The following is a 24,163-nucleotide window of genomic DNA, read 5'->3' as shown; positions in this document are numbered from 1 at the left end:
AAACCATGCTAAGGTTGCAGTTTTCGTGATCCTCGGGGGAGAGGTGAAGGTCCAGGAAATCTGGAGTCCAGACCTAGAAAGACAAACATTTCTGAGGAAATCCCCAAAGGGAGGGTGAACAGGATGAAAATGCAAATGCCATGCAGTGCAGCATTAACATAAGGGACATAAGAATAGCATGCAAGAAGTGAGGGACAAAAAGCAAATCTGCAGCTGCACTTGAGCCACCTGTCTATCTGATAACAAGTTGGACAGGATTTGGCACAGAATGATAGTATTGACCTGCACTTTTTCTCAGCCATAGTTGATATACAAAAGGATGCTGATGGCTATGTTATCAACCACCATGCACAGATATGTGCCTAATAGCTAGGAGCTCTTCAATGTACAAGACCTATACAAACTGACCTGGACAACCTATTCCTCAGCCCCCACTGCCAGCTATCATTTTGTCCCTATACACACTCAGGCTTCCAGCAGTGGTGAAGAAGAGGTTGGGACTGCATGCTGTGATACACAGCTGGTATTATTTTTTTCTCCTAGGGCTGCATGCCACCATTTGGGTGGACATGACCTAGTAACTTTCTTAAATTCCACCCCACGTCTCTGAGTTACAACCTTCTTCTGGATACTTAAAATGATGACTGCATTGAGCAGGAATGCAACATTAGCTTAACAGCCACAACTCCACCCCACTCATTTTTTTTCTCAGTTCAATCTTCTATTCTAATCAAGACACCTTTCTGTTTCAACATTGCTGTGCACTCAGACTAGAGATCTTGCTGCTTGTGGCTGTTTTGTTGCTCATGCTAAAGCTGACCTGTTCCCCCACCCACCATATTGCATGCTTACATGTTAACTACATCAGATTAAGAAAAGAATAATTTACCATGGAAATATGTTTATTGAGAGCATACTATACTTCTTCCTGAGATATGGTAAAGGTTTCCCTTGCCAAGCATGGGGGGTAGGTTCCTGAAAGTTCCCGTGGTTGGCAAAACCATGGTTGGCAAAACTGGCAGAGATGGCAGGGATAGGCTATGGGTCCACCAGCAAGGCAAGGGGGGGGAGTGAGAAGCAAGAGCAGGGCCAGGGTGGCTACGGAGGATATTTTCCAAGTGTACCCTCCCCCTTCTCTAAAGTGTGGGTATTCAAAACCATGGTTGGCAAACCGTGGTTAGAGAGGGAAACCTGTATGCATTTTGATGAAGCCAGCAATTAAGTCAGTTAATCAGTTCAAATCTTATCAGTACTAGTCTTAGCAAGGTAATTTCTTATCAGTTCAATTCTTAGAAATTTACTGCTCAGTAGAGGTCTTAGCAATCTCAGTACAAAACAACTCAAAAGTCCAGAACAGAAATACATAAAATCCAGACAGGGAGTACAGCACATGTAATGCTCCTAGCGGGGCACTAACACTGCAAACTCCTATTACATATGACACTCTTTGTAAAAAAAATACTAATGGCACAGCATCCCCCAAGATGTTTACAGGGAGTGTGAAATTAATTTTAGATACATCAAATAGTCTGATAGGTTTCTGGAACTCGCGGTAGGGGTGACATCTTTTATTAGACCAGCTAGATGTTTACAAAAAAAATCTTTATTTGCAAGCTTTCAGAAACAAGCACCCTTCTTCAGGCTATTCCAAGTTTTCTCTGAGCCTAATCCACATCAAATGAACTGTTCCAAACAGGAGATTTTACCACAACGTCAGCTCTCCTATGAAATATGAACTTTCACTTTTACCTGGGAGAGCTTTTACAATCTTTTCTCCTATGCCTGAAGAAGGGTGCTTGTGCCCAAAAGCATGCAAATAAAGACTTTTTAAAAAAAATCTAGTTGTTCTAATAAAAGCTATCACCTCTACCATGAGTTCTGATTCCTTTTTGTCTCTAGACCAATACAGCTACAACCTGGATACCTGATAGTTTTATAACATTACAAGGCAGGACTTCCTTCACCTTGTTTTCCTAATGAGTGATTTCTGGAAGAAAAGGTAGAAAAGAGCGTACCATGCCCAGAATCTATCAATTCTGGGGTGACATCCCAGGGATGGTGTCTTGAAACTGTTAGATGAAGAAAAAATGTCTTTGCTATCAAAGAAACTGAATAATGAACTGCTTGTTACTTTTCTCCCCTTACAAGTTCCACACCTGAGGTATCCAGACACTCAAGGATACCACTCTTAACAATTGCCCAAAGTCTACTGAACTTTCAAGTGAAGAAGAAAAAACAGAAAAAGGAAATGTTTAGTAACCTTGTGGAAGCCTCTGAAAAACAAGCAAGGGCTCAGGTTTCTCAAAGATACCAAAGAAATACAAGAAGCAAAAAGATGGAGAGACCAAGAGACAGTTTTTTTGTGACTAAGGAAAAGGTAGAGGATGAGCTTATTATGACCAACTAGCTGGTGGAAAAGGAGGTAGCTGTAGCAGAGTGATGTTGTGTGAAGCAGAATCTTGCTGTGATATAGGAATTTATAGAAAGGGACAGAGAGATGCAGAGGCAGCTGATGGAGATAATGAATATGTAAATATTACTGCTGGCAATCATATTTTATCCCAGTGCCCACTGACTTTCTGCCTCCTCCCCTTTTGGTATTGCCTTACAATTCACATAACCTTCACACTTCATCTGCTTCTACAGACTCTGGAGAACTCCCCCTTTTGGAAGCAGCATTTCATTCACCACTAGAACCCACAATCACAACACCTTTCTGCATGTTAACCAAAAGAGTGCCCTGTTCCCTTATGCCCCAAAATCTGAATACAGAGAATAAGCACCACAAGGCTGGTGGGAAGCAACACTGAAACAGCACAAACAATGAAAGCACATCTACCACATTTTTAGAAATTAGTGAACACAAAGGTATTAGGTAAGGCACATGTCTAAAACAGTATGTCCTTTTCTCAAAGTAGGTATACAAGGAGTCCCTAACACTGTGGTTGTCACTTAGCCCCTAGTGATTGTCACTTAGATGAAAATGTCTCATGGGTGCTCAAAGTGTACTGTGTCTCTGAATAATGGCCAAGATGGCCATCTATAAGACCAGGAAGGAGGCTCTGGCCAGGAGGAGCCCGGGCAAGTGGGGGACTGCTTTCCTAGCCCTACTCCACTCATGTATCTGGACAGAGTTTCACTGGTTAGTGTCCACAGGCTCGTTCAACTCCTTCAGGGGGCAGCAGCCACTGGCTGGTGTGCTGTATTCAGTGTCCCCTTCTGCTGTCCTACTTATTAACCTATGACTTCACTCCCATTCCTGTTTTCTTTTTTGTTGTCCCACATCTTATTTGATGTGTCCCCAGTGGCCTATGTTAGTAAGGGAAGCTTATAGCTCCCATGATAGGCAATAGCCCATGATCTTGTCAAGGCAGATCAACTAGGCCTGTAAAAAAAAAAGAAACAACCCTCCCCCCAGCTCTCTGAACCTCTACTTTCCTACTCCCTGCAAGGTTCTCCCTCTTGCCCTCACAGACATTGTACAGAACACAGTGTGCAGCTAGATCGGGGTGGGCAAAATGAGGCCTGGGGGCCAGATGCGTCCTGCCAGGCCATTCTATCCAGTCTGCGGGGCCCCTAAAAAATTTAGAAAATTAATATCAATCTGCCCTGGGCTACCTGTCACGCAGCCCTCGATGGCTTGCCAAAACTCAGTAAGCAGCCCTCTGCCCAAAATAATTGCCTGCCCCTGAGCTACAGCATAATCTGAAGATAAATGGACATTTGGTCTGACCCAGTATGGCAGTTCTTACACTCTTATGTAGTAGAGGGCAAGAAAGGTCTCCTAGAATAGGAGAAGGAATGTGAAACATCATTAGTGTTCATGATATTAGCTAGAATAAGTAAATCATTTTTATTGAAAAAAAAGGTGAGGCTTCCTAAAAAAAAGTTCATAATTCTAGAATTTTCAAACCACACTGTCTTAATGTTGCCAAACCTATCTCGATGGTCAAATAGGCCTTGGGGTTCAATGGAGAAATACTCCTGACTATGAATTTTAAGGCTGATGTGGAGGACAAATACTAGGAATAAGTTATGTCACTTGTTTCAAAACAAGAGGGGCATTCTATGAATAAAAAGTCATCAATAATCTCCTGTGGATTAACAAGCCTTTCAACATACAGAGTCATATCTTTTTAATAGTGGCAAACGTATCAACCCCAAGAGTCAACCTTCCTATGCAAAATTGGTTAGCAATGGTCCTGTAGCAAACAGGGACTGCAAGCCTTGGCCAGAACACTTCTGAAAGGGTAAGGGAACTCTTACAGTTTCATAGTTTCATAGCTGTATTTCTTATATCGCTGTGATACTTCAATCTGAAATAAGTTCCCTGTAGACTTTTAGGAAAGTGCCTTTTGTCATCCTGAAGATCTGCAACTACTGCACTTGTGAAATCTTCCTCCCACCACTGTGTTTGTTTTGTGCCCAGAGATGGCAGCACAGTGAAGCTGTTCCAAGAAAAATCCCTCTGAAGCAGTTCCTCAATTTTGTCCTCCTCCGCATTTTCAGGTGCATTCTTGCCCTCCTTTGATGCAGCTGCAGACTGGGCGAGGAAAACTATAGCTGTAGCCATAGTTGCTGCTGGAAAAACTGTAGCCAAACCTGGTTAGTAGAGAGTTAGTGGGCTTGCCAGCCTGCAGTTGTCCAGCAGCCACACATCACAGAAATCTGCACAAACTGATTGAGTATGCCTAACTACAAGAATGTACAAGCATTATGTACGTACTGATCTATTAAGAGTTTGAAAATGGTACCAGTTACCTAAAAAGGTATATCATGGGACAGTGGAAGGACTCAAAGTCTTTTCAGAGGTTGACCCCTGGATATGGAATGCAATGACTTTCAGCAATGACTTTCACCTCCCCACTATAAATCCCACCATGGGCTGCAGAAAAAATCCTGCTTAGGGCTCACAAGCAGAGTAAAAGAACAGGGGATACAAGCTTCAGTCATGATGCTGAGTGTATATCTTGGAGGATTTCGCCTCCTTGCTTAGAAACAGTTATTCATAGCAAAGGCCAGCTGTTCATTTGGATGTGGCTGCAGCATGCCATTTGGTAGGACGCAGTTACAATGAAGCATCTCACTTAGAAGTATATCCCCATGTTGACAAAATCTTTGTAACAATCTCTGCATCATTCCTTTCTCCTTTCCCTTACTTGGACTTTTGTTTTATTCTTTTATAAACTTCCACCCCAATCATGAACAGAAAAACATACACTAATAAAAAAGTGTTTGTACTGAAATTTTGTTTATACTGTCAGACAGCCAACTTTGTTGAAACATATTTGTTTGTCCTCTACTCCTATTTTCATTCCTCCAGTTCAGAAATATATTTTACCTCACTTCATGGGCAGGCTCAAGTAAAATCTGATGCCACAGAAGAGCAATACAGGCACGCGGCTTGCATGTTTCTCCTCGCAACAGACAACATTGAAATACATTTAGTCATTAATATTTAATTTATTATGAATATTAAATTACTACTTACTTCATGAAATATGTTCATTTTATAACATTTGACTCAAAAAAGATTTTTTTAAAATACCTTGTCATCTAGAGTAACTGTTCTTCTCAAACAATAACATGTTCTACCAGGATGGGGGAATTTTCAAAAGCAAATAAATGACTTAGGAACCCAATCTCATTAAAAATTAAATCACTTAGGAATTTGTGTAAATTTTACCAATAGCCTAGTTTGAAAACTTCCATTCAGGTTTTACCGGTCCAACACTTACTATGTGATGAGAAACCTGGGGAACCATTTTGCCTCAGTAAAGCATTTTGGGCCACGAGAAATATGTTCCCAAAGCATTCTGCAACAGTGCAGTGGACTAGATCAGTGGTTCACATTTCTGTAGTAGAGGACCAGACCAATCCAGCTCAGGTCTGAGAAGGCTGGCAGTAGGACCTAGCCACCACTGCTGTCTGGGCACAGTGGGGGTGAAGTTCCCCATGATGCAATGTGCTTCAGGCTGCTGCTGTTGAACTCTACCAAAGCTTCCCTGGTGTTTGGGCTAGATCTCATCGATCCTATAACTGAGGCCCTTCCAACACTTATGCGTCTATGATAACCTTGCATCTTGTCTCAAACCCCTTTATTAAATTGTACAGAAGAAAAAGCTTCCAAAGACCCAAACCCCAATGCTTCTTTTCAATTTACAACTATTTTCATTGACTTACAATGAAAGGGGGGGGGAAAGTATTGCCCAAAAGCTTGTCTAACATCTCTCCCAGCTATAGAATGTGTCCAATAAAAGATACAAACAAATACATCCTTGCATCTTGTATATTTCCTGGACTCTTGGGTTTGCAAAATCCCTCAAACTCTACTATTCATTGACTTACACCAGCAGTTCTCAACCTTTTTAAATCCAAAGCATCCCTCAGGAGACTCAAGGCACTCCTTGAGAGATTCAAGGCATTCCTCAGGAGACTCAAAGCATGTGATTATCAAGGATGATAAGGCACCATCGGTGATGCATAGAGGGTGCACGTGGGTGCACGTGCAACCTCCGCGAAAACGTGCCGCCAACACTGGCTGGTCGGAGCTCACCACTCCTCCTGCCCTCCGCCGCCAACAGCATCACGGCTGCCTGCAGGAGCTCCCCGCTTGCCATCACCACGCTCCCACTGCCGACAGCCCTGTTGCTGCCGGTGGGAGCTCGCTGTGCCTGCCCAGCCCCTGGCACCCCAGCGTTCATGTAAGGCACCCCTTTACAGATTCAAGGCACCCTTCAGTAGACTCAAGGCACTTCTCAAGAGACTCAAGGTGTATGATTATCAAGGATGATAAGGCACCCCTTATAGACTCAAGATACTTCTCAGGGCACTCAAGGCTGTCCTCAGTGGATTCAAGGCAGCCCTTGACAGACTCAAGACATTTTAGTAGATTCAAGCACCTCTAAATAGACTCAAGACAACCCTCAGGAGGCTCAAGGTAACCCTTGATAGACTCAAGGCACTCCTCAGAAAATGTCAGCTTTGAATCTTAGAAAATGAGGGCTGGAAGGGACCGCAGGAGGTCACATCTACTCCAACCCCCTGCTCAAAGCAGGATCAGCCCCATTAGATCATCCCAGCCAAGGCTTTGTCAAGCTGGGCCTTAAAAACCTCCAAGGGTGGAGCTTCCACCACCCCTCTAGGTAACCTGCTCCAGTGCTTCACCACCTAAACCTAAAGTTCCCTTGCTGCAGCTTAATTTGCACTTGCTTGACTAGAGGCAAATACTAGAGCAATTTTGCCGCAACAGACTCAGAAAGTGCCTGTTTTTAGTACTCCTGGAGTCCTATTGGAAATCTCAAGGTTTCTCCTCTGAGCCGCGTTTGCCCCCTCACGGAGCTGACATTATGCAGCGCCCCTGGGGCACGCTTGACAGGCTCTCAGGGCATCCCTTGACAGGCTGCATGGGAATCGCTGAATTCCTTGTCTTCCTGTACAGTATTTGATTTTATTGAGGGGGCAAAGTGCTTCCCTAACTCTTCTCACGGTGGGGGTTTGAGGGCAGTGGCCAATGCACCCTGGGGCAGTTGGGATGCTTCCCAGCTCCCCTCAGCTGGGGGGCAGCCCCAGGCCTAGCTGCCAAGTATAATCTTATGCCACAGGGGAGCAACACAGGCAGCAGTTTGCCCGTTTCTCCTCCCAACAGATAACACTGAACTGCATTTAGTCATGAGAACTTAATTTATTAATTCTGATTGCCATAATTATGAAAGCCAGCTCATAATTATGAACAAGCCCTTGCCTGCCAGACCTGCACGCCCGAAGGGGGCCAGAGAGGAGCAAGGGCAACTGCTCCAACGGCCCCGGAGTCCCCGTAACTGCTCTAACAGCTCTGAACGTGCGCGAGGGAGGATCCGAAGGGCCCACGCAGCCAATCAGCTCTCGAGTCTCTTGACGCGCCAGACCGACGGCCAATCAGCGTGCGCGAGGGGGCGGGGCCCCGCGGGCGAGGAGGAGGCAGGGCGGGGAGGCGGGAGTCGGGCGCTGGCCGCAGTTGGGGGATGTGGCAGCTGGGCGCGGCGGCGGCGCTGAGCTGCGCCCTGGTGCTGCTTGTGCTGTCGCTGGTGGTGAGGCAGCTGCTGAAGCAGAGGCGGCCGGCCGGCTTCCCGCCGGGCCCCGCGGGGCTGCCGCTCATCGGCAACATCCACGCCCTGGCCGCCGAGCAGCCGCACGTCTACATGAGGAGGCAGAGCCAGCTCCACGGGCAGGTAGCGCGGCGCGTCAGCGGCGGGCGAGCGGGGGCGGGGCGAAGGGCCCAGTCCGGGTCCCACCCCTGTGGCTCTAGGGACGCCTACCGGGGCGGCAGGACCTCCTCCGGTCCGAGCAGGAGGTGCCTGTCAGGCTCCAAGGGGGCGTTAGGTCTAGTGGTTAGAGCCGGCGGGGTCAGTCGAGGGAGAGGGGCGCAAGCCAAGGGGATGCCGGGCTTCACAGCCAAGCCAGAAGGGTTACCAGGAGCAGAGGCTGGGGAGAAAGCCAGGGTCAAACCAGGGGGCACGTGCAGAGACGGGGTTACAGGAAGCAGATGTCAGGAAGCGAGATGAGGTCAAACCAGGACTCTGAAGTTCAGGGGCTGGGTACACAGGGGAGGGACATAGGAACAGGCACAGACCAGAGCTGTGCTCAGATTGAGGCCTAACCATGTACCACTGTGGGCCTGGTGGACGAGACCAGTACATGGGAGCCCCGCTTCTGGGGGTCTTCAGGGAATGGCATTCAGTGAGTGAGGCAGCACTTGGAGCTCAGGAGTTTCACAGGTCACAGTCCCTAGTTCTGCTGGGCAGGTGTGCAGAGCCCTCCGTGGCTGGGGTGCAGGGTGGCATCTGGGAAATGGGTAGAGCACCGTACCACTTTTCACTGCTGTCTGGATGGCGCCTGTGCAAGAGGACTGTTAATCACAGTGGAGGACACCTTGATGGTGGTAGAGAAGAGCCCACCAGTCACATTACAGAACAGCCTCCTGGGAAAGTGTCAGTATTTCCATTATTTGTGGCAACAAACATCCCTCCATGAGGAGCACAGACAGGACCAGTATTCATAGCATAATCCTCCAATGGGGTGCACAAAGCACCAACACTCATGGGAAAACTCTCACATGGGGTGTTGAGAATGGCGCTGATCAGGGCAGTGCTAGAACAACAGTTATAGGCTGTTCAGGGTGCCTTGGGGTGTGGGGGGAGTGTCAAAAGCCCCATCCATTTGCTTTTACATTTTTGTATTAGACTTGTTGGATTATGTTAGATTAGAGTGCTGCTGTTTCCAATGAAAAATGCCCGTCTGGAAGAATGGCAGGAGTGCAGATGGTCAGGGCATGGGTGATCTCCTGCACAGTGAGGGATCAAGTTAAGCTGTAGTCAGGCACCAGAGTTGGGGTTGGAGAGTATTAGGTCTGGACCCACTCAGGGATCAAGGCACTGGCTAGGGCTGGGTTAGGCAAGCAAAATTCAAAGTTGAACCGGGTCAGGAAGGTCAATCCAGGAGTGAAATCCTAGGATGGACGGAATCAAGAAACCAGAAGATCAAACAGAGAGTGAAGCCAGAGGGAGCACTAAAGCAGTTTTGAATCAAATTGGCCTGTCACCTGGATACTTCCTATTCGAGGTCAGGGGTTTGTTTATACATGTAAAATTGAGTTTCAGCTGCCTTCAGCCGGCCCCTCCAGTGACATGGAGTAGACAGTGGTTTAGGTTCTCCTGAAGACTTCATAGTGGCTTTGATGGACCTGAGTGGCTAGTTACAGAGTGTCAGACTGAAATGAGTATGGGAAATGATGAGGCACTTCCTAGAAAAAAAAGAGAGAGTGCATCCTAAGATAGCAATACACCAGTCTATAGAAGATTCTAAACTAGGTTTGAACTAATGCAAGTCAGTAAAAATACTGACCTGGTCTAAAGAAAGAAATCTGATGGTAGTGGAGCTATGGGAAACTATTAGGAACAAAGGAGACTTAACATGGAACAATAACAGGACAGTGTGACAGATGTCTGATGCCTGCGTACAACCTTTTTTTCACAAAAAGGTTAACTGTAACCAGATTCTTTGTACATTTAGGTTTAAGGAGATAGGTGCAGGTTAAACGAATATATAAATTACTCAGCTGGATTCAAATGAATAGATTATGATGCAGTGTATCTTGGGGTACTTAAAGAGGTAACCAAAGCAGTGTTTGGAATATTAATTTTTATTCTGAGAAGCTATGGTAAGTGGCAAACACGATACCCATCTCTAAAAGGGAGGACCTGGGAAATTATAGACGCGTCTTTCTTACTTTGTTACTTAAGAAGATATTAAAGCAGATCATTAGACAAAGAGATTTATAAGCATTTAGAAGATAATAAAGTGATAAGCAACAGCCAACCTGGATTTGTTGAGAATAACCCTGTAAAACCAATCTGATTTCCTTCTTTGACAGGCTAACTGGCTTGATGGATAAGGGTGAACCAATAGATGTGATATATCTTGATGCTATATGTGATATGTCTTTGACTTGGTCTCACTGTCACATAATATTTTCTTAAGCAAACTAGGGAAATATGGTCAAATTGAAATCACCAGAAGGTGAGTGTACAACTATTTGAAAAAGACATGCATAGTGTGGTTATCCATGTAGTGGGAGGGCACAAGAAGTGGTATCTTTCAGGGAACTGTCCTGGGCCAGGTTCTGTTCAATATTTTCATTAGTGACTTGGGTGATAAAATTGAGGATAAAGTAATAAAATTTATGGATGACACTAAGTTTAAAGAACCTGCAAGAACTTTGAAGGATAGGATCAGAATTCAAAATGGTCTTGATACATTACATTACAGAAGTGGTCTGAAATCGATTAAATGAAATTTCAGTAAAGTCAAATGCAAAGCGCTATACCTCTTTGAAAGGAGGAACCAAGTGCACAAATATATTAACTATTAGGCAGCAGTACTGGAAGAAAGGGATATAAAGGTTATAGTGCTCCACAAACTACATACGAGTCAATCATGCTGTGGTTACAAAAAGGGTGAATGTTCTGGGACGAACTGACAAGAGTATTATATATATGAGACCAGGGAGAGAATTCTTCTGCTCTACTCAATAATGGTGTGGCTTCAATTAGATTTGTTATATCCAGATTTGGGCACCAAAATAATGAAACAGTGACACATGAAGAAAGGTTCGTAAATCTAGAGAAGACGACATGAGGGGAGCCATAAGACTTGTCCTTAAATATATAAAAGTTATTTTAAAGAGGTCAGTGATTTTTCTTGAAGTTTACTGGAGTTAGGACAAGATATAATCACCTTCATTTCTAACAAAGATTACTTATGTTAGATTCTAGGTATATTTTAGCACTGGAATATGTTAGGTACAGAGGCTGTGGTATCTCCTTCACTGGAGGTTTTGAATAGCGGAGGATAAATGATAGTGTAGTATGTCTTATTGCTGGCCATCAAAATTGCCACTGTGTATGCACTGTAGATAGAACAGCAAGACCTAACTACAAATTACATGATGCAACATGCCATACTCTGTGTAATAGACTGTTATAGTCCATGGTCCTAAGGTACCCAGTATTCACCAGATATTACATACAACAAATGTTAACATAAGGTACAGAATGTAGTGATGCAGATGTCAAGACCTTGACAAAATATAAGCATGAAATAGCCCTGTACATTTATCAGGTAGCTTTATTAGCTAATGTCTTTGCTAAATATATTGATGCAGTGTGAAAAACAGTTCTATGTATTAGCCAATGAGGTATCACCTGCCTTACCCCATCAGCTTTGAAACCTTTGCTCAGTATATTTCAGGACACCATATCTGTCACACTACAACTTTGTGTATTTGTCCTGCCCTTCACTTAATGATTTCAGAAACATATACTTGACCATGATACTGAAGGAAAGAATTTGCCTACGAGTTAAGGATGCAGTCAGAAGTGAAGCTCCCAGCTGTAACTCCGAATGATTTCCGCAAAGCGCTCTGAGTTACAACGTTACCCCAGACCAAACAGAAGTTTATTGCTGGTTCCAGGAGGGAGGGGAATCTAGCTGTGGGCTGGGAGCCTGCAGCCAGGTTCCCATAGCAACAGCCACCGCTCTCTGCCAGTGCTCCTTGTTTTCAGAGTGGAAGGATGGAAAAGCAGGAGAGAGAACTTCTTCTTGGGGCTCCCCAGCTGATGGTGAAGGGTGGGGTGGGTGAATTGGAGCCCTTGCACCTTGGAGGGGCCTCCAATACACCTGTCCCACCATCAGGGGGAGCTGAAAAAACCCCAGACTGAACTCCCTCCACTCCGTTCCCCTCCTCCCATTCAGTAAACAGCAACAGGCGGGCAGTTCTGCAGACAAATGTTACAAAAGATGCTACATTTTGAAATGTCTTTATCTAATACCTCATGCAATGAGGGGTATAGGAGGGACTTGGCTGAACCCTGCACTTACCAGGGCGACAACCGCCAGCTCACTCTGCAGGCAGTGGACTCCCAGTCAGCCTCGAGGAGAAGCAGCAAACCTATGGGCCAGTAGCGCACTCTGCCATGCCCCTGAGTGAGAGCTGGAAGTTAGGCCCCAGAGGGGCCCAGAGCCCACCCCGGAAGAGGGTGAGTGGCCTTCACAGCCAGCACCACCTAGGACCTGGAAGCTGCAGGTGAAGGAGTTGATAAGCCCTTCTGGGGCTCTCAACACCTGGCAGCAGCCACAAGACACACTGGGGGCAGGCCAACCCAGAACTTCCTGCATAAAGCAGCCCCAGCCCCAGAAGAGGGGCCAGGGTAGGCACTGGCCCATGCAACATCCCTACACCAGAGCTGAAGACCTGTGATCCAGGACCAGCTTGATACTGGCCCTCCCTACAGAACCCTGACCATCCTGCTGGACCCCATGGGGTTCCCATAGAGGTTCATAGTACCTGTGGCCCCCAACTACCTGAAGAACTTGGCCTGGAGCAGGCCAGCCTGTGTAGACTAAGATCATATCAAGAAGCAAACCCCAAAGAGCCCCAACTGCCTGGAGAAAGGCGGCCAAGGTATATTGCTGGGCCAAGGCAAGGCCTGAAGTAGTCTCAGAAACCATTATTTAAGTTGTATTAGTTCATTCATTTTCTTACACGAGCTGGATGCTGTTGACCCCAGAACTTTACCATGGGCTCAGCCAGTCATGCTGACCCCAGGCTGCTCAGTTTTCTTCCTTCACAGACCCTTCTGCTTAGCAGAGGAAGCCAGATGCCTCAGAAGGCCAGGTGCCTACTTCAGTCACCAATGGAACATCTGAGTGGAAAGGGGTGGGGCGTAGGGAAGGCTGAGCCTCACAGAAGACTCTTGGACATCATGACCTGCACCAGTATCAATGAACTCTAGATGATTGTGTACCTATTAAGGATATCAGGAAGTGGTACCCTAAGTCATGGCAGGAAAGGTACAAAAATAGAGTCATTAAACACCCACTGAGCATGTGGCACACGGGCGGTACCCTGGAGTGGCCACTTGTCCTGGGTCCCTCTACAGGGGGTCAGATTTTCACTCAATCTGCCATTTTTTAAGCTGTCTGCAGCCACGTACTTGTGTTTGGTCACAGCAAAAAACTGCTTTCTGTGGCCAGATCGGGTTAAAATTGTCACTTCTGTCTGCACCCTAAGACAAAGTCTAAGTCTGTGTACATCTTAAGAACAGACCAACAGACATCAAGTGAGACAGCCTTGAATTAGCAAGGAACTTGTAACCTATCAACACATCTCTACTGCCACTACAGTTAGCACTCTCCATAATGAAGCCATCAGAATCCGTGGTTCCTACACATGCTTTCCCCAAAATGTGACATAACTGATCAAGTGTACCACTTGCCCTCACAGCAGCTAAACAGCCACTATGCATCAGAATGAATTTTCACAGAAAAAATATAAAGGAGAGACACACAAACCATGAGGAACACTTTTTTAAAGGAACAACCACTCCTTTTCTGACCTCGCTGTCCTTATGCTCAAGGAAGTCTACCTCATACCTTTAAAGGGCAAACTTGGGAACAAAAATGCACAGGCTGGATGGACACTAAGGGTGCTTACAGAATTTATCAAAAGGCACACTGATCATGCTGTAACTTTAAGCACTTTGTGTAAGCACAAAAAAGTTACGGTATGATCGAAAGCAACAGATGTTTGGTGTCTGGTTGGGGCTTGGAGTCTTGATGCACTGACCAAGGCCAGGAGGCAGGGGATGCTGTAGCCTGCTCTGAGAGCTGGCCAGGACACCCCTCATCCCCAATCATGTTTCTGCCAGCTGATTCCCAGCTGTGCCTGGTGGTATGCTTCCCTTCCTACCAAAAGACAGCAGCTGCCTGGGCTGGGATTCCTCTCATGTGGGGGAACAGTGGAATCAGTCACTGGAGACACTCTCTCTGGGGACAGGGTACCAGCCAGGGCCCACCCACCCCCAGTCGTGGTGCTACCGGGTGATTGCTGGCTTGACCTCGTTCCCCTGCCTTCCTGGAGACAGGGATTCTTCTATGTGTGGTGGCTCTCAAGGGGTGGGCACCCCCAAGCAGTGCCATTGGACACCAGGGATGCTCCCTGCCAGGGTATACCTGGGCCGGGATAATTTTTAAGGGTCGGGAGGGGTAGCCATCAGCCACTGTGAAGCAGGCAGGATGTGCCCAGCTGCATGAATGTAGTACAGTAGATAAGACAAAACTGGTCAAAACTGGAGGAGGGGCCTTACACAGCTGCTGGTAGAGGAGTAGGCACATGCTGGGACCCACACCTTTTTGAGTCCTATGCTACTTCCAGCAATCCTTCTTCCTGGCACTTTATCAGGCATCCAGGCATCCCTACTGACTCCTGCATCTGTTACTATAACAGCCAGACCCTGATCCAGCTATTGTCGAGAACCCACTGGCAAAATTGCGGCTGTGGACAGACCAGCCCCTTCCAGCAGCCAAATCCATGGTCATAACTGGGAGCATGGGGAAATAAGGGATTTCATCACTGTCTGGAGCAAGAAAAAGATCCAGTGTCAGCTACAGAAAAGGAACTGCAACAGGGACATCTTTATGCACATCTACCAGATGCCCGTGGCCTAACAACAGGGACTGGGTGCAGTGCAGTGCCAAAACCAAGTTGATGAGGAGTAAGTTTAGCAGCATACATGAAGCAAACAAGAAGTCTGGGGCCTGACAGCACACCGTGCTCTTTTAACTAGGAGTTATCCCCAAGGAGAGGGCCATCGAAACCCCACACGCCCGTGGCACCATAGGGGGTGGGGCAGGAGGATTTGATGCCGGAGACCCCTTTGGATGAGGAGGAGGTAATGGAAGACCCCTCAATGGTGGGACAACCAGATGCCCAGGAAGGGATTCCCAGGGGCCACAGTGGAAGAGCACAGCTGCTGCTGCCTGCCCCTGAGGAGACAAGCATGTTGCTACTGGTCCCCACTTCGTCTAAGGATGTGAAAATGGAAGTCCAAGTGCAGCTGGAAATCTGCTCTCAGGACATTTTCTTGACCATGATCAAGACCACAGAGCGTGCTGCGCAGAAGGAGGAGATGAGCACTGACATCATAGACACTGAGACACAGGACCTGAATTCCTGAGAAGTGCCCTTCACCTCACAGGAGCCCACCCCAGACCTCAACCTTGCAACTGATGGCCAAGGACATGGGCTTCAGTACAGCATTCCCCACACAGAGGCAACAGCCTGAGCAACCCATGACCAGCCTTCCTCACCTGTGTCCTGATGACTCTGGCTCAGAGAAAGGATGCCCATCAGCTGTGGAAGGTATGACTAGTCACAGCTCCACACAGCTGGGAGGACCCTGTGGCCCAGGGTAGGTACATGCAGTGACTCGGGGGAGAAGGGGAGGGGTAGAGAGGAAAGGACCAATGGTGGCATGTGCAGCCGATTCCAGCCAGCCCTATGGTCACACCAGAGTCTCATCAAGTCTTTTGGGGCACGGGTGTAGGTAATTGTGTTGTGTGTTTGTGTGTGTGTCCCACAGTTGCCCATGCACAGTGAGGCAGGCCAGACAGCAAAATGCAATAAGCATTTTTTTCTTTCAACATTAAGCATAGCAGTTTTTCCTCTGCCTCCGTCCCTCCCAAATAGCAAAGTAAGGGAGTTGTTTTTCTTTCAGCACTGAACTGAGCAGCCATCAGCTCTCCCACTCCCCTCCCAGATAGAAAAGCGCTGTTTTTTTTTCCTTTCAGCACAGAGCAGAGCACTGATCACCCCTCCACCTCTGCTCTTCCCTCCCCCTCCAAACCCTACAGCACTGTCAAGGCTAGGACAGTTAACAGCTCCTTTCACTCAACGGGAACATACATCTGCCTGTTTGTTAACACATTGCTATACATTCAGGCTTGCTCTCATGGGCACTGTGAGTTCCTAGCAGAAGCAAGGAGAATACCAGCTGCACCAGCAATGGATAAGGCAGTCAAAGCATTTATTGAGCACTGCAGGCAATATGTAAAATGTTGTCAGATATCAGAGAACAGGCAGCCTCAGCATAGCAAGAAAGAGAAAACCTACCCTCTTTCCTCAAAAGCACACCATTCTATCTTCCTCCCTCCCTTTCAGCCTGTCTCCAAACTCCTAAACAGGGACACACGTGATGGCAGGATTCCTGCACTGAAAATGTGAAATCTGCTGCTCCACTCCTGTGGTGAGCCTGGCTCCCTGGTTCTGCACCCACAGAGCCTGTCAGGAGGCATCTCTGCACTTTTAACACTCCCCTCTTATCCAATCCATGTGTAAAGTCATTTGGAGCCTGGTTGGTGGTGATTATCACAGTGCAGACAGTCACTGCACAGACCCCTCAGGGCAACCCTCTTTCATCAGTCATGGCCCCATCCTGGCCCTGGGGCAAATGCCTCCCCCTACCCCAAACAGCAAACCAACCCCACCCCCAACCCTCCCAGAGTAGAGAAACAGTGCTGGAAAGACAAGGGCAATGTTTGGCAGGACTCTTACTAGTAAGCCAGGCTTCTGGGATTTATCCTTCTGGACAGGTCACAGGCTGAGTAGACCATCAATATTGTTGGAGGTCGTGAACTCATCCTGGAGTGTCAGCACTTCATAGCGGAGTCACAGGTACCACTGCAGGTAGATTCTCACCAGGATTTCCTGGGGCGCCATCAAAGGCCCATCTTCAGTTGTCAAGATGCACTTGGGGTACCGTGCTGATCAGTAGGAGCATGGCATAGTGGCTGGTGCTCGGTGCTCCCCCAAGCAAGCTGGAAAAGCTAATTTCTCTGTGCCTGGCTGACTGTCACCAGGGAATGTTTGGAGCATAGTAGTGTGTTGCTAGGGGTATGGGGTTCAAGCGCCACTCCTGAAACAGAGGTATGGGTGAGGGAGGAGGTGTGAGAAGCCCATCATCCCAGCTGGGTCTCAACCAAGTAGTGTTAGGACCATCAGGACTGGCACAACACTCCCACAGGGACCTAGCACTGAAACACTTATCCTGAAAGGGAAGGAGGGGGAAAGGGAATGTTTTAAGAGCCACATCAGCATTCCATGGAGTGATGATTCCCTGAACTGTTCCTTTTATGGTACATGTCACTTCCAGACCCTTCTTCTCAACCAAGCCTTCTACTTCCCTCACCCTTGGACTGCCTGCCTGGCCACACCACAGCTGGGGCACTGGCCCTGGGGGAGGGGAACCTGGGTACCGGCAGAGAACTCACCATAGCTCCCTAGGCATGTTTGTGTGGAGTGATGAGAGGGTCCAAAAAAACCTTTCTTCATAATACATTGTTTTCACTGAAAGTTTCAAACTTACACAAAGGCTCTGTGTCTCCCTTGTCTGCAGATGCCACATCTGTGCATGGGAGGCTGGTTCACAGTGGACTGGATGGTTCCTAAAGGCCAGCCGACCAATCAAGTATCTGATGAGTGCATGAGAAATTTCAGGAGCCAACAGCAAGGGAGTAAATTGGAAATGTTACAATCTCCAGTCACAGCCTGTGATCTCTGGGTGCACACCGTGGACTCCTGGTGTCAGGAACTGGAGGTCCAGCATGAGGAGAGACTAGAGATGTGGAGGAGGGAAATGGGTAGGCTGGGCACAGCTTACACAAGGGTTGTTCAGACATAGGAGTAGGCCACTGAGGTGGCCACCTACAGTGTGGATGAGGCAAATCATGTCGCTGCAGAGCTCAACAAGGTGCAGTACCAGGAAAGAAATTTCATGCACATGATTCTGAACTGCTTGGTGTCCACATCTGACCCCCTTGACTCATGCCCAGTCCCCCACAACATACCAAACCACACCGTAAGGACACTTTCCTGGGGCAACAGGAACAGAGATCTTATGGCAGGGATATTCAGCTGGGCCTAGTGGGGGAATGGTCCCCATGCACCCTGAGTTGGAGATGGTGGGGAGCCAAGAGGCCCCAAGACAGGCATGTCAAAGCCACTGTGCCAAGGTCCCTGGACAAAGACATCCAATATTGTCTAGCCCAGGGTGCTGCAGTGAGTGAGGGGATCAGGCTGCTAGAGACCCAATGTTGGGGCCATCAGGGACAACAGTGCCCTTCCTGGCTCCACCCACTTCCCCCCCCTCACCCCTGCCCCTGGCTGCAGGCATTCCAGCCTGAAGGTACAGGCCCCACAGAGCAGTTTCAGACCAGCCCTGAAGGGCCACAGAAGTGCATCAAGGTGGGCAGCTCAACCCACTGGACTGCTGGGCCAGGCTGTCACTGGAACAGATTCACCCTCCACAGGCTGCTGGGACTTGGAAAAGGGAGACTGAGTCCTGGGGGCATGGGCCAAGGGCCAAAAGGTCCCTTGAGGGAGAGCCAGGACAGGGCTTAGTGTCTCAAGTGAGAAGCCCCCATACTTAGTGCTTCCTATCCATGGTTCTTTTTTCCCTCAGTTCTAGCCCTGTGCCAAAGGCCCCTAGCACAACCCCCTCTTATTGTGCCCACTCCCTGTCTTAACCAACCCAATCATGGCCATTCTCCATTTCCTACCTCCCCTCACTCCCTTCAAAGTTTCCCCAGTTGGTGTGAACTGGGAAAAGGGAAAGAACATGTTCTGTCACAGACAGTGTTCAGCAGGTTTTCTTTATTAATAAAAATGAGTTTTGCAGCTTCAACATTATAAAATGAGGCTGTGCCTTCTTTACACTGGATTCCTGTGAACCCTATTTTGTGGCCTAGGAACTAGAGAACCAGCCTGGTGCCAATGCAGGGTCATGTGAAACCAACCGCCCCTACTTCTTGGCCACCCAGTTCACAAAGGTGACGAGCAGTGTTCCCTCTAAGCTGCGTGGTGTGTGGCATGAGTGCACCTGCGTGGCTGTGCACACCGTGCAGCTTAGAGGGAATGCTGGTGATGGGGTACCTTGTCGTGCATCCACAGACCTTGTTGTGCATCCACAGATGCAGCTCAAGCAGGTCCAAGGAGGTGATCCTCCCCCTCTATGTGGCACTGGTCAGGCCGCAGCTGGAGTACTGCGTCCAGTTCTGGGCGCCGCACTTTAAGAGGGATGTGGACAGCATCGAGAGGGTCCAGAGGAGGGCCACTCGCATGATCAAGGGACAGCAGGGTAGGTCCTATGAGGAAAGGTTGCAGGACCTGAACCTGTTCAGCCTTCAAAAGAGAAGGCTGAGGGGGGATCTTGTGGCCTGTTATAAACTGGTTAGGGGGGATCAGCAGGCGCTGGGGGAGTCCCTGTTCCCCCGAGCGCCGCAAGGAGTGACCAGGAACAACGGTCACAAGCTGGCGGAGGGAAGGTTTAAGTTGGACATCAGGAGGCGCTACTTCATGGTCAGGGCGGCTGGGGTCTGGAACCAGCTTCCAAGTGAGGTGGTGCAGGCTCCCACCCTGGGGGTTTTTAAGAGGAGGTTGGATGACCACCTTACTGGGGTCATTTGACCCCAGTACTCTTTCCTTGCATGGCAGGGGGTCGGACTAGATGATCTGCTCAGGTCCCTTCCGACCCTAGAAACTATGAAACTATGAAACATACCAGGGCTTCATGGATACAGCCAGCCTGCTGTTGAGTAGTGCCAGGGCCTCCAACAGTTGTGGAGGGCTGACCCTCAGCCCTATCCCTGCACTATGTGTGCTTATGCTGACATACTCAGGCTGTGCACCATGCCTCCTCTGCTCAGCATTCATGGAATACCTCCACTCTGGTCTTATAGATATTGTGGAGGACACTCACGGCAACGAGTCGCAGCAGGTTCTCCTCATCCACTTTGAGGCATGCACCGAGAGCCTGCCAACGTGACTTGTGGTGCTCAAAGGTGCATTCCACCGCCAACTACTGCCTGAGGAGGTGTCCCATGAAGTGCACCTTCGGGCAGTCCAGCTGACTCCCATATGGCTTCATCACCCAGGGCTGGAGGGGGTAAATTGGGTCACTGATGATGAGTGGGGGATTAAGATGTTGCCAGTGATGAAATCAGGAAGTCTGGGAATATAGCACCCACCCTCCATCAGGTTGCATCATGGGCACTGCCTGCACAGCCAGCGTAGATGTGGATGAAGCAGCCCCAAAGGTCAACGATACCCTGAAGGACAACTGAGAAGTAGTCCTTGTGGTTGATGAGTACCCAGGCACCTTGGGGTGGGCAGACAGTTGGGAAGTGTACGCCATCCCTGGCCCCTACAGTTGGGGAAGCTCATGCGTTGGAAGCCAGTGACCACCTCCTGGGGGTTGATGAGGCAGATAAAGCAGTTTGATGTCCTGGATGATCAGGCAAACCTCCTGGACAGCCTCTCCAGCCATGGCCCTGTCCACGCCAAACTGGTTGGCAGTGTAGTAGAGACTGCCAGCGATGGCCACCTGCTTCTCCAGACTGAGAGTTGACTGCATAACAATGTCCTGGCATGTGATGTGGGGGGCCACCTGGGTGGCTATGTCTTGGCACATGTGGAAGGTCCAGAGCTACAATTCATCCTCCCAGGTGCCAAGGATGATCTGCTCCTACCAGTCAGTGCTGGTGGGGTGGGCCCACACCCTGTGCTCAGTAGCCTAAAGGTAATCCCAGAGCACCTCAGCGTTCATGGCATCCAGGATGGCCTGATCTTCTTGGGCCAGGAGGAACCTGGAGGCGCAGTTGAGGATGCTCAGTGGGTCGGGGTGGTGAAGAGGCACGACTGATAGCTCTGTGCTTGTTGGCATGAGGGTACATGCCAGGGCCACCTGCTGCCGCATCAGGTTCAGCTGGATGTGCGTGCTGTCTGGCTTCCTGTAGTAAGAGTTATGCAGAGCAATCAGCAGGACTCGCCACAGTTCCTGGGTGTTCCTGCTTGGGCACAGGAAGTGGGATGCCATGGCATGGTGCAGGATGGCCAGGACACACAGTGAGAGGACAGTGGGGGCTTGTGTGTGCATTTGCCCTGGCTGTCCTTATGTGTGCTGGAAAGGAGAGCATTCTAGGAAGAGAGCCCTCCCCCCACAGTGCAACTGGGTGTGCTGTTTGCTTTGACTGCCAGGTTCTTTCAAATTGGCCGCTGTTTGAAAGAATGAGGTGGGGGGCAGGGGCGGGTTCCCAGGCTGCTGCCCCAGTAGCTGGGGAGGGTATATTAAATATGAACTGGCACCTCCCCAAGAGCCAAACAGGGGTTGCTGGGCCAGGCCTGTGCAGCATTGGAGCTTGGATTCAACCTGCCATCCCGGCTGTTGGTGCTTGAAAAGCAGCCAGCAGCACCTTAATCAGGGGTGGGGGCCCACTTTCTCCCGGAGAGTGTTCCTGATGCCTAGTGGCACTGCTTTGGGGGGTGCACACCCCCTGAGAGAGCTCCCACTCACAGGGAATCCCAGCCTAGGCTGCTGTTGTCTCTGGGCAGGTGTGGGAGCAAGGCTACAGGCACAGCCAGACATCAGCCGGCAGCACTGCAATCAGCAGTCAGGTGGCCCTGACCAGCACCCTCACCCTGGGAGATTGTATCCGGTGCCTGATGGCACCACCTCCCAAGAAAGCCCCCAATGTGGGGGATTCAAACTCTGCCCCAGGTGCCAGTTCTAGACAGCAGCTGTTGCTGCCGTGCTGGGGCTGCTGTCAAAATGATCATGCCAGGAGCTGGGGTGGGGGTGGAGTCTGCCAGACTTGTGGGGTGGATCCTTGCCCCTCTCCAGCTCCCAGCAGGAACAGGTTAAGGGGTACCATCCCCAACCTCCCTCCTTCATCTCTCCTTCCCCTTTCCCACTGCACAGGGAGGAGACTCTTTGTCTCTTCTGTGGTGGACCTGGAGCATGGGATGTAAGCAGAATTGCCCGCACTTAACCCTCACATGGACCCTGAACAGAAGTTTGCTAAGGCTCTTTGCTCTGGAGCGCCTTCAGCTAATAAGTGATTTAATGAGGTTTTATTTTTCATGCCATCAGCCATTTTAAAAGCACTCTACAGCTGTGAATATGTGTTACGTCACAGCCATAGAGTGCTTTCAGGGGCCTGATCTCTCGAAAAATACGACTTATATAAGCACTTTGGGCTATATGTAGACAAAACAAGGACCATGCGTGCACAACGTGGGTTTTGCACCGCTTTAATGGTGGTGTTTGCATAGATCGGTGGTATATTGCACAGTAATTCCAGCCACTGTAGCAAATTCAGTAGTGTAATGCACCTTAAATGACCTAGGGCACAGCAAACTAGAACTCCAAGGAGGAGTTTTAGTTTGCTGCCCTACAGCCGTGGAGCGAAGCACGGGACTCTGTGCAGCTCAGGAGCTCTGCAGGAAGCCCATGCAGGCAGCCTGGCAGCAGCATGGGAAGGCAGGCTCTGCCCAAGATTTTTTTATTTTTTTCCCCCTGGAGCCTGCCTGCCTGCCTGAGCTGCATGGGGGCCCAGTTCTTCCCTCTGTGGTTGCGGTGCCCCCCCAGGACCGCCTGAGCTGGGTGCCTGCAAGCAGGTGCCACCTGGGGAGGGGCCACTGCTGCTGCAGAGGGAAGCACCAGCCCCACCACAACCCAAGGACCACTCCGCCTGCCGGCAGCTCGCTCTCCCCGCTGCCGGAGAGGCAGGTAAGTTCGGGTGTGTGCATGACACGGGGGTTTAAAATTTTTTAAAACCCACGGCTTCAATTTAGGGTCCCCATTTCATCTACATGCCCTTGACAACCAATTTTATAGTTTTGGTTTTATGGCACATTATAACCTACCTGATTTCTGAATTCTTTGCATGCTTGAAATTAATTTCTGATTAATCGGTTCCTTTTCTTCTGCTAATTGTTTTTTGCTACCCCTGGGAATTCTGTCCTTACAACTACACTGTGCTGTCTTTCACTTCTCAGACCTGAAAAAGTGTCTTGCATTTCAAAGCTTGTCTAACTCTATCCCATTTATGTAGTTGGTCCAATAAATTACATCATCCTAAGAAATCCTTGCCTCTTGTACAATTCTCTGACTTTTTTTTTTTTAAAGAAATGTTTCGTGTTCCAAGCTAAATCAAGTCCAAATCCATGAGTCAGTCCAGAACCATAAGTGGCCCTACGACCGGCAAACATCCTCCACCCCCACCGTCAGAGGCTTGAGATATTTCCAAGGTCTTTTGGCAGGCATCCTACTTGCAGGCCCAAGCCTGGAGGCTTGGGGTTCAGATGCCCCCAAGTTTCGCCTGCCCTCAGCCATATGGCCACAGGGGTAAGCTAGGGAGGAGCCACCCATTTCCATAAAGTGGCTTTAAACCCCAGCACCTTCGCGTGTATTAAACCACACCAGAACAATTATCCCTAGGAGCGCTTAAGGAAAACTGCCTTCATGGATCCAGATACGTGGTGTTTCCCCTGCCAGGTAATTCTCAGACCATCATGGCTAACACTACCGTATTTTAAAAAGAGGAAAAATTACAGAGAAGCTAAAATGACCCATGCTATTATATATAATTTACTTAAGTAGGGTTAGCAATGGGAATTATCAATGACACTTTCCCAGCCCCTTGCCAAGTTGCTGTGTGACTCTCTAGATATATATTATCTTCCAATCTTTAACTTGTTGCTTATGTTCTTCTATGTCCCTATTATTGGTTGTTAAATACATTATGGTAGTTCAGGGATTGGCAACCCCTGGCACACATGCCATTAGTGGCACATGGAGACATTTTTCCCGGCACACTGGGAGGCATGCAAGGAAACTGTTCCGATTTTTTCTTTTTTCTTTTTTTTTAAGTTGCTGCTCTGGGGTCTCCCATGCAGCCACAAGTCCCCACCCCACATCCAGTAGTGCATCCTGCCATGTACCCCGCCCCT

The 24,163-nt window shown here is 48.7% G+C and overlaps 1 protein-coding gene across 2 annotated transcripts in view; it reads left to right on the top strand.

Annotated features, from left to right (window-relative positions):
- The first annotated feature begins 7,681 nt into the window (after positions 1-7,681).
- The window catches only part of LOC109299111 (vitamin D 25-hydroxylase), a 44,189-nt gene continuing 27,707 nt past the window's right edge, over positions 7,682-24,163 (top strand). The window contains exon 1 of one of the 2 annotated variants that reach the window (XM_019519635.1): positions 7,682-8,210. In XM_019519635.1, the coding sequence (XP_019375180.1) occupies positions 8,004-8,210 (207 nt within the window). In that variant the 5' untranslated portion in view covers positions 7,682-8,003. Of the gene's footprint in view, positions 8,211-17,610; positions 18,234-24,163 lie in introns of those variants that run through there. The other variant, XM_019519636.1, reaches the window with a different exon arrangement.

This window comes from Gavialis gangeticus, unplaced genomic scaffold (assembly GCF_001723915.1).
Source record: "Gavialis gangeticus isolate Ggan-Ray unplaced genomic scaffold, GavGan_comp1, whole genome shotgun sequence".
NCBI lineage: Eukaryota > Metazoa > Chordata > Crocodylia > Gavialidae > Gavialis > Gavialis gangeticus.
The sequence above is the reverse complement of the archived record's forward strand: the minus strand, read 5'-3'. Positions and strand labels throughout refer to the sequence as shown.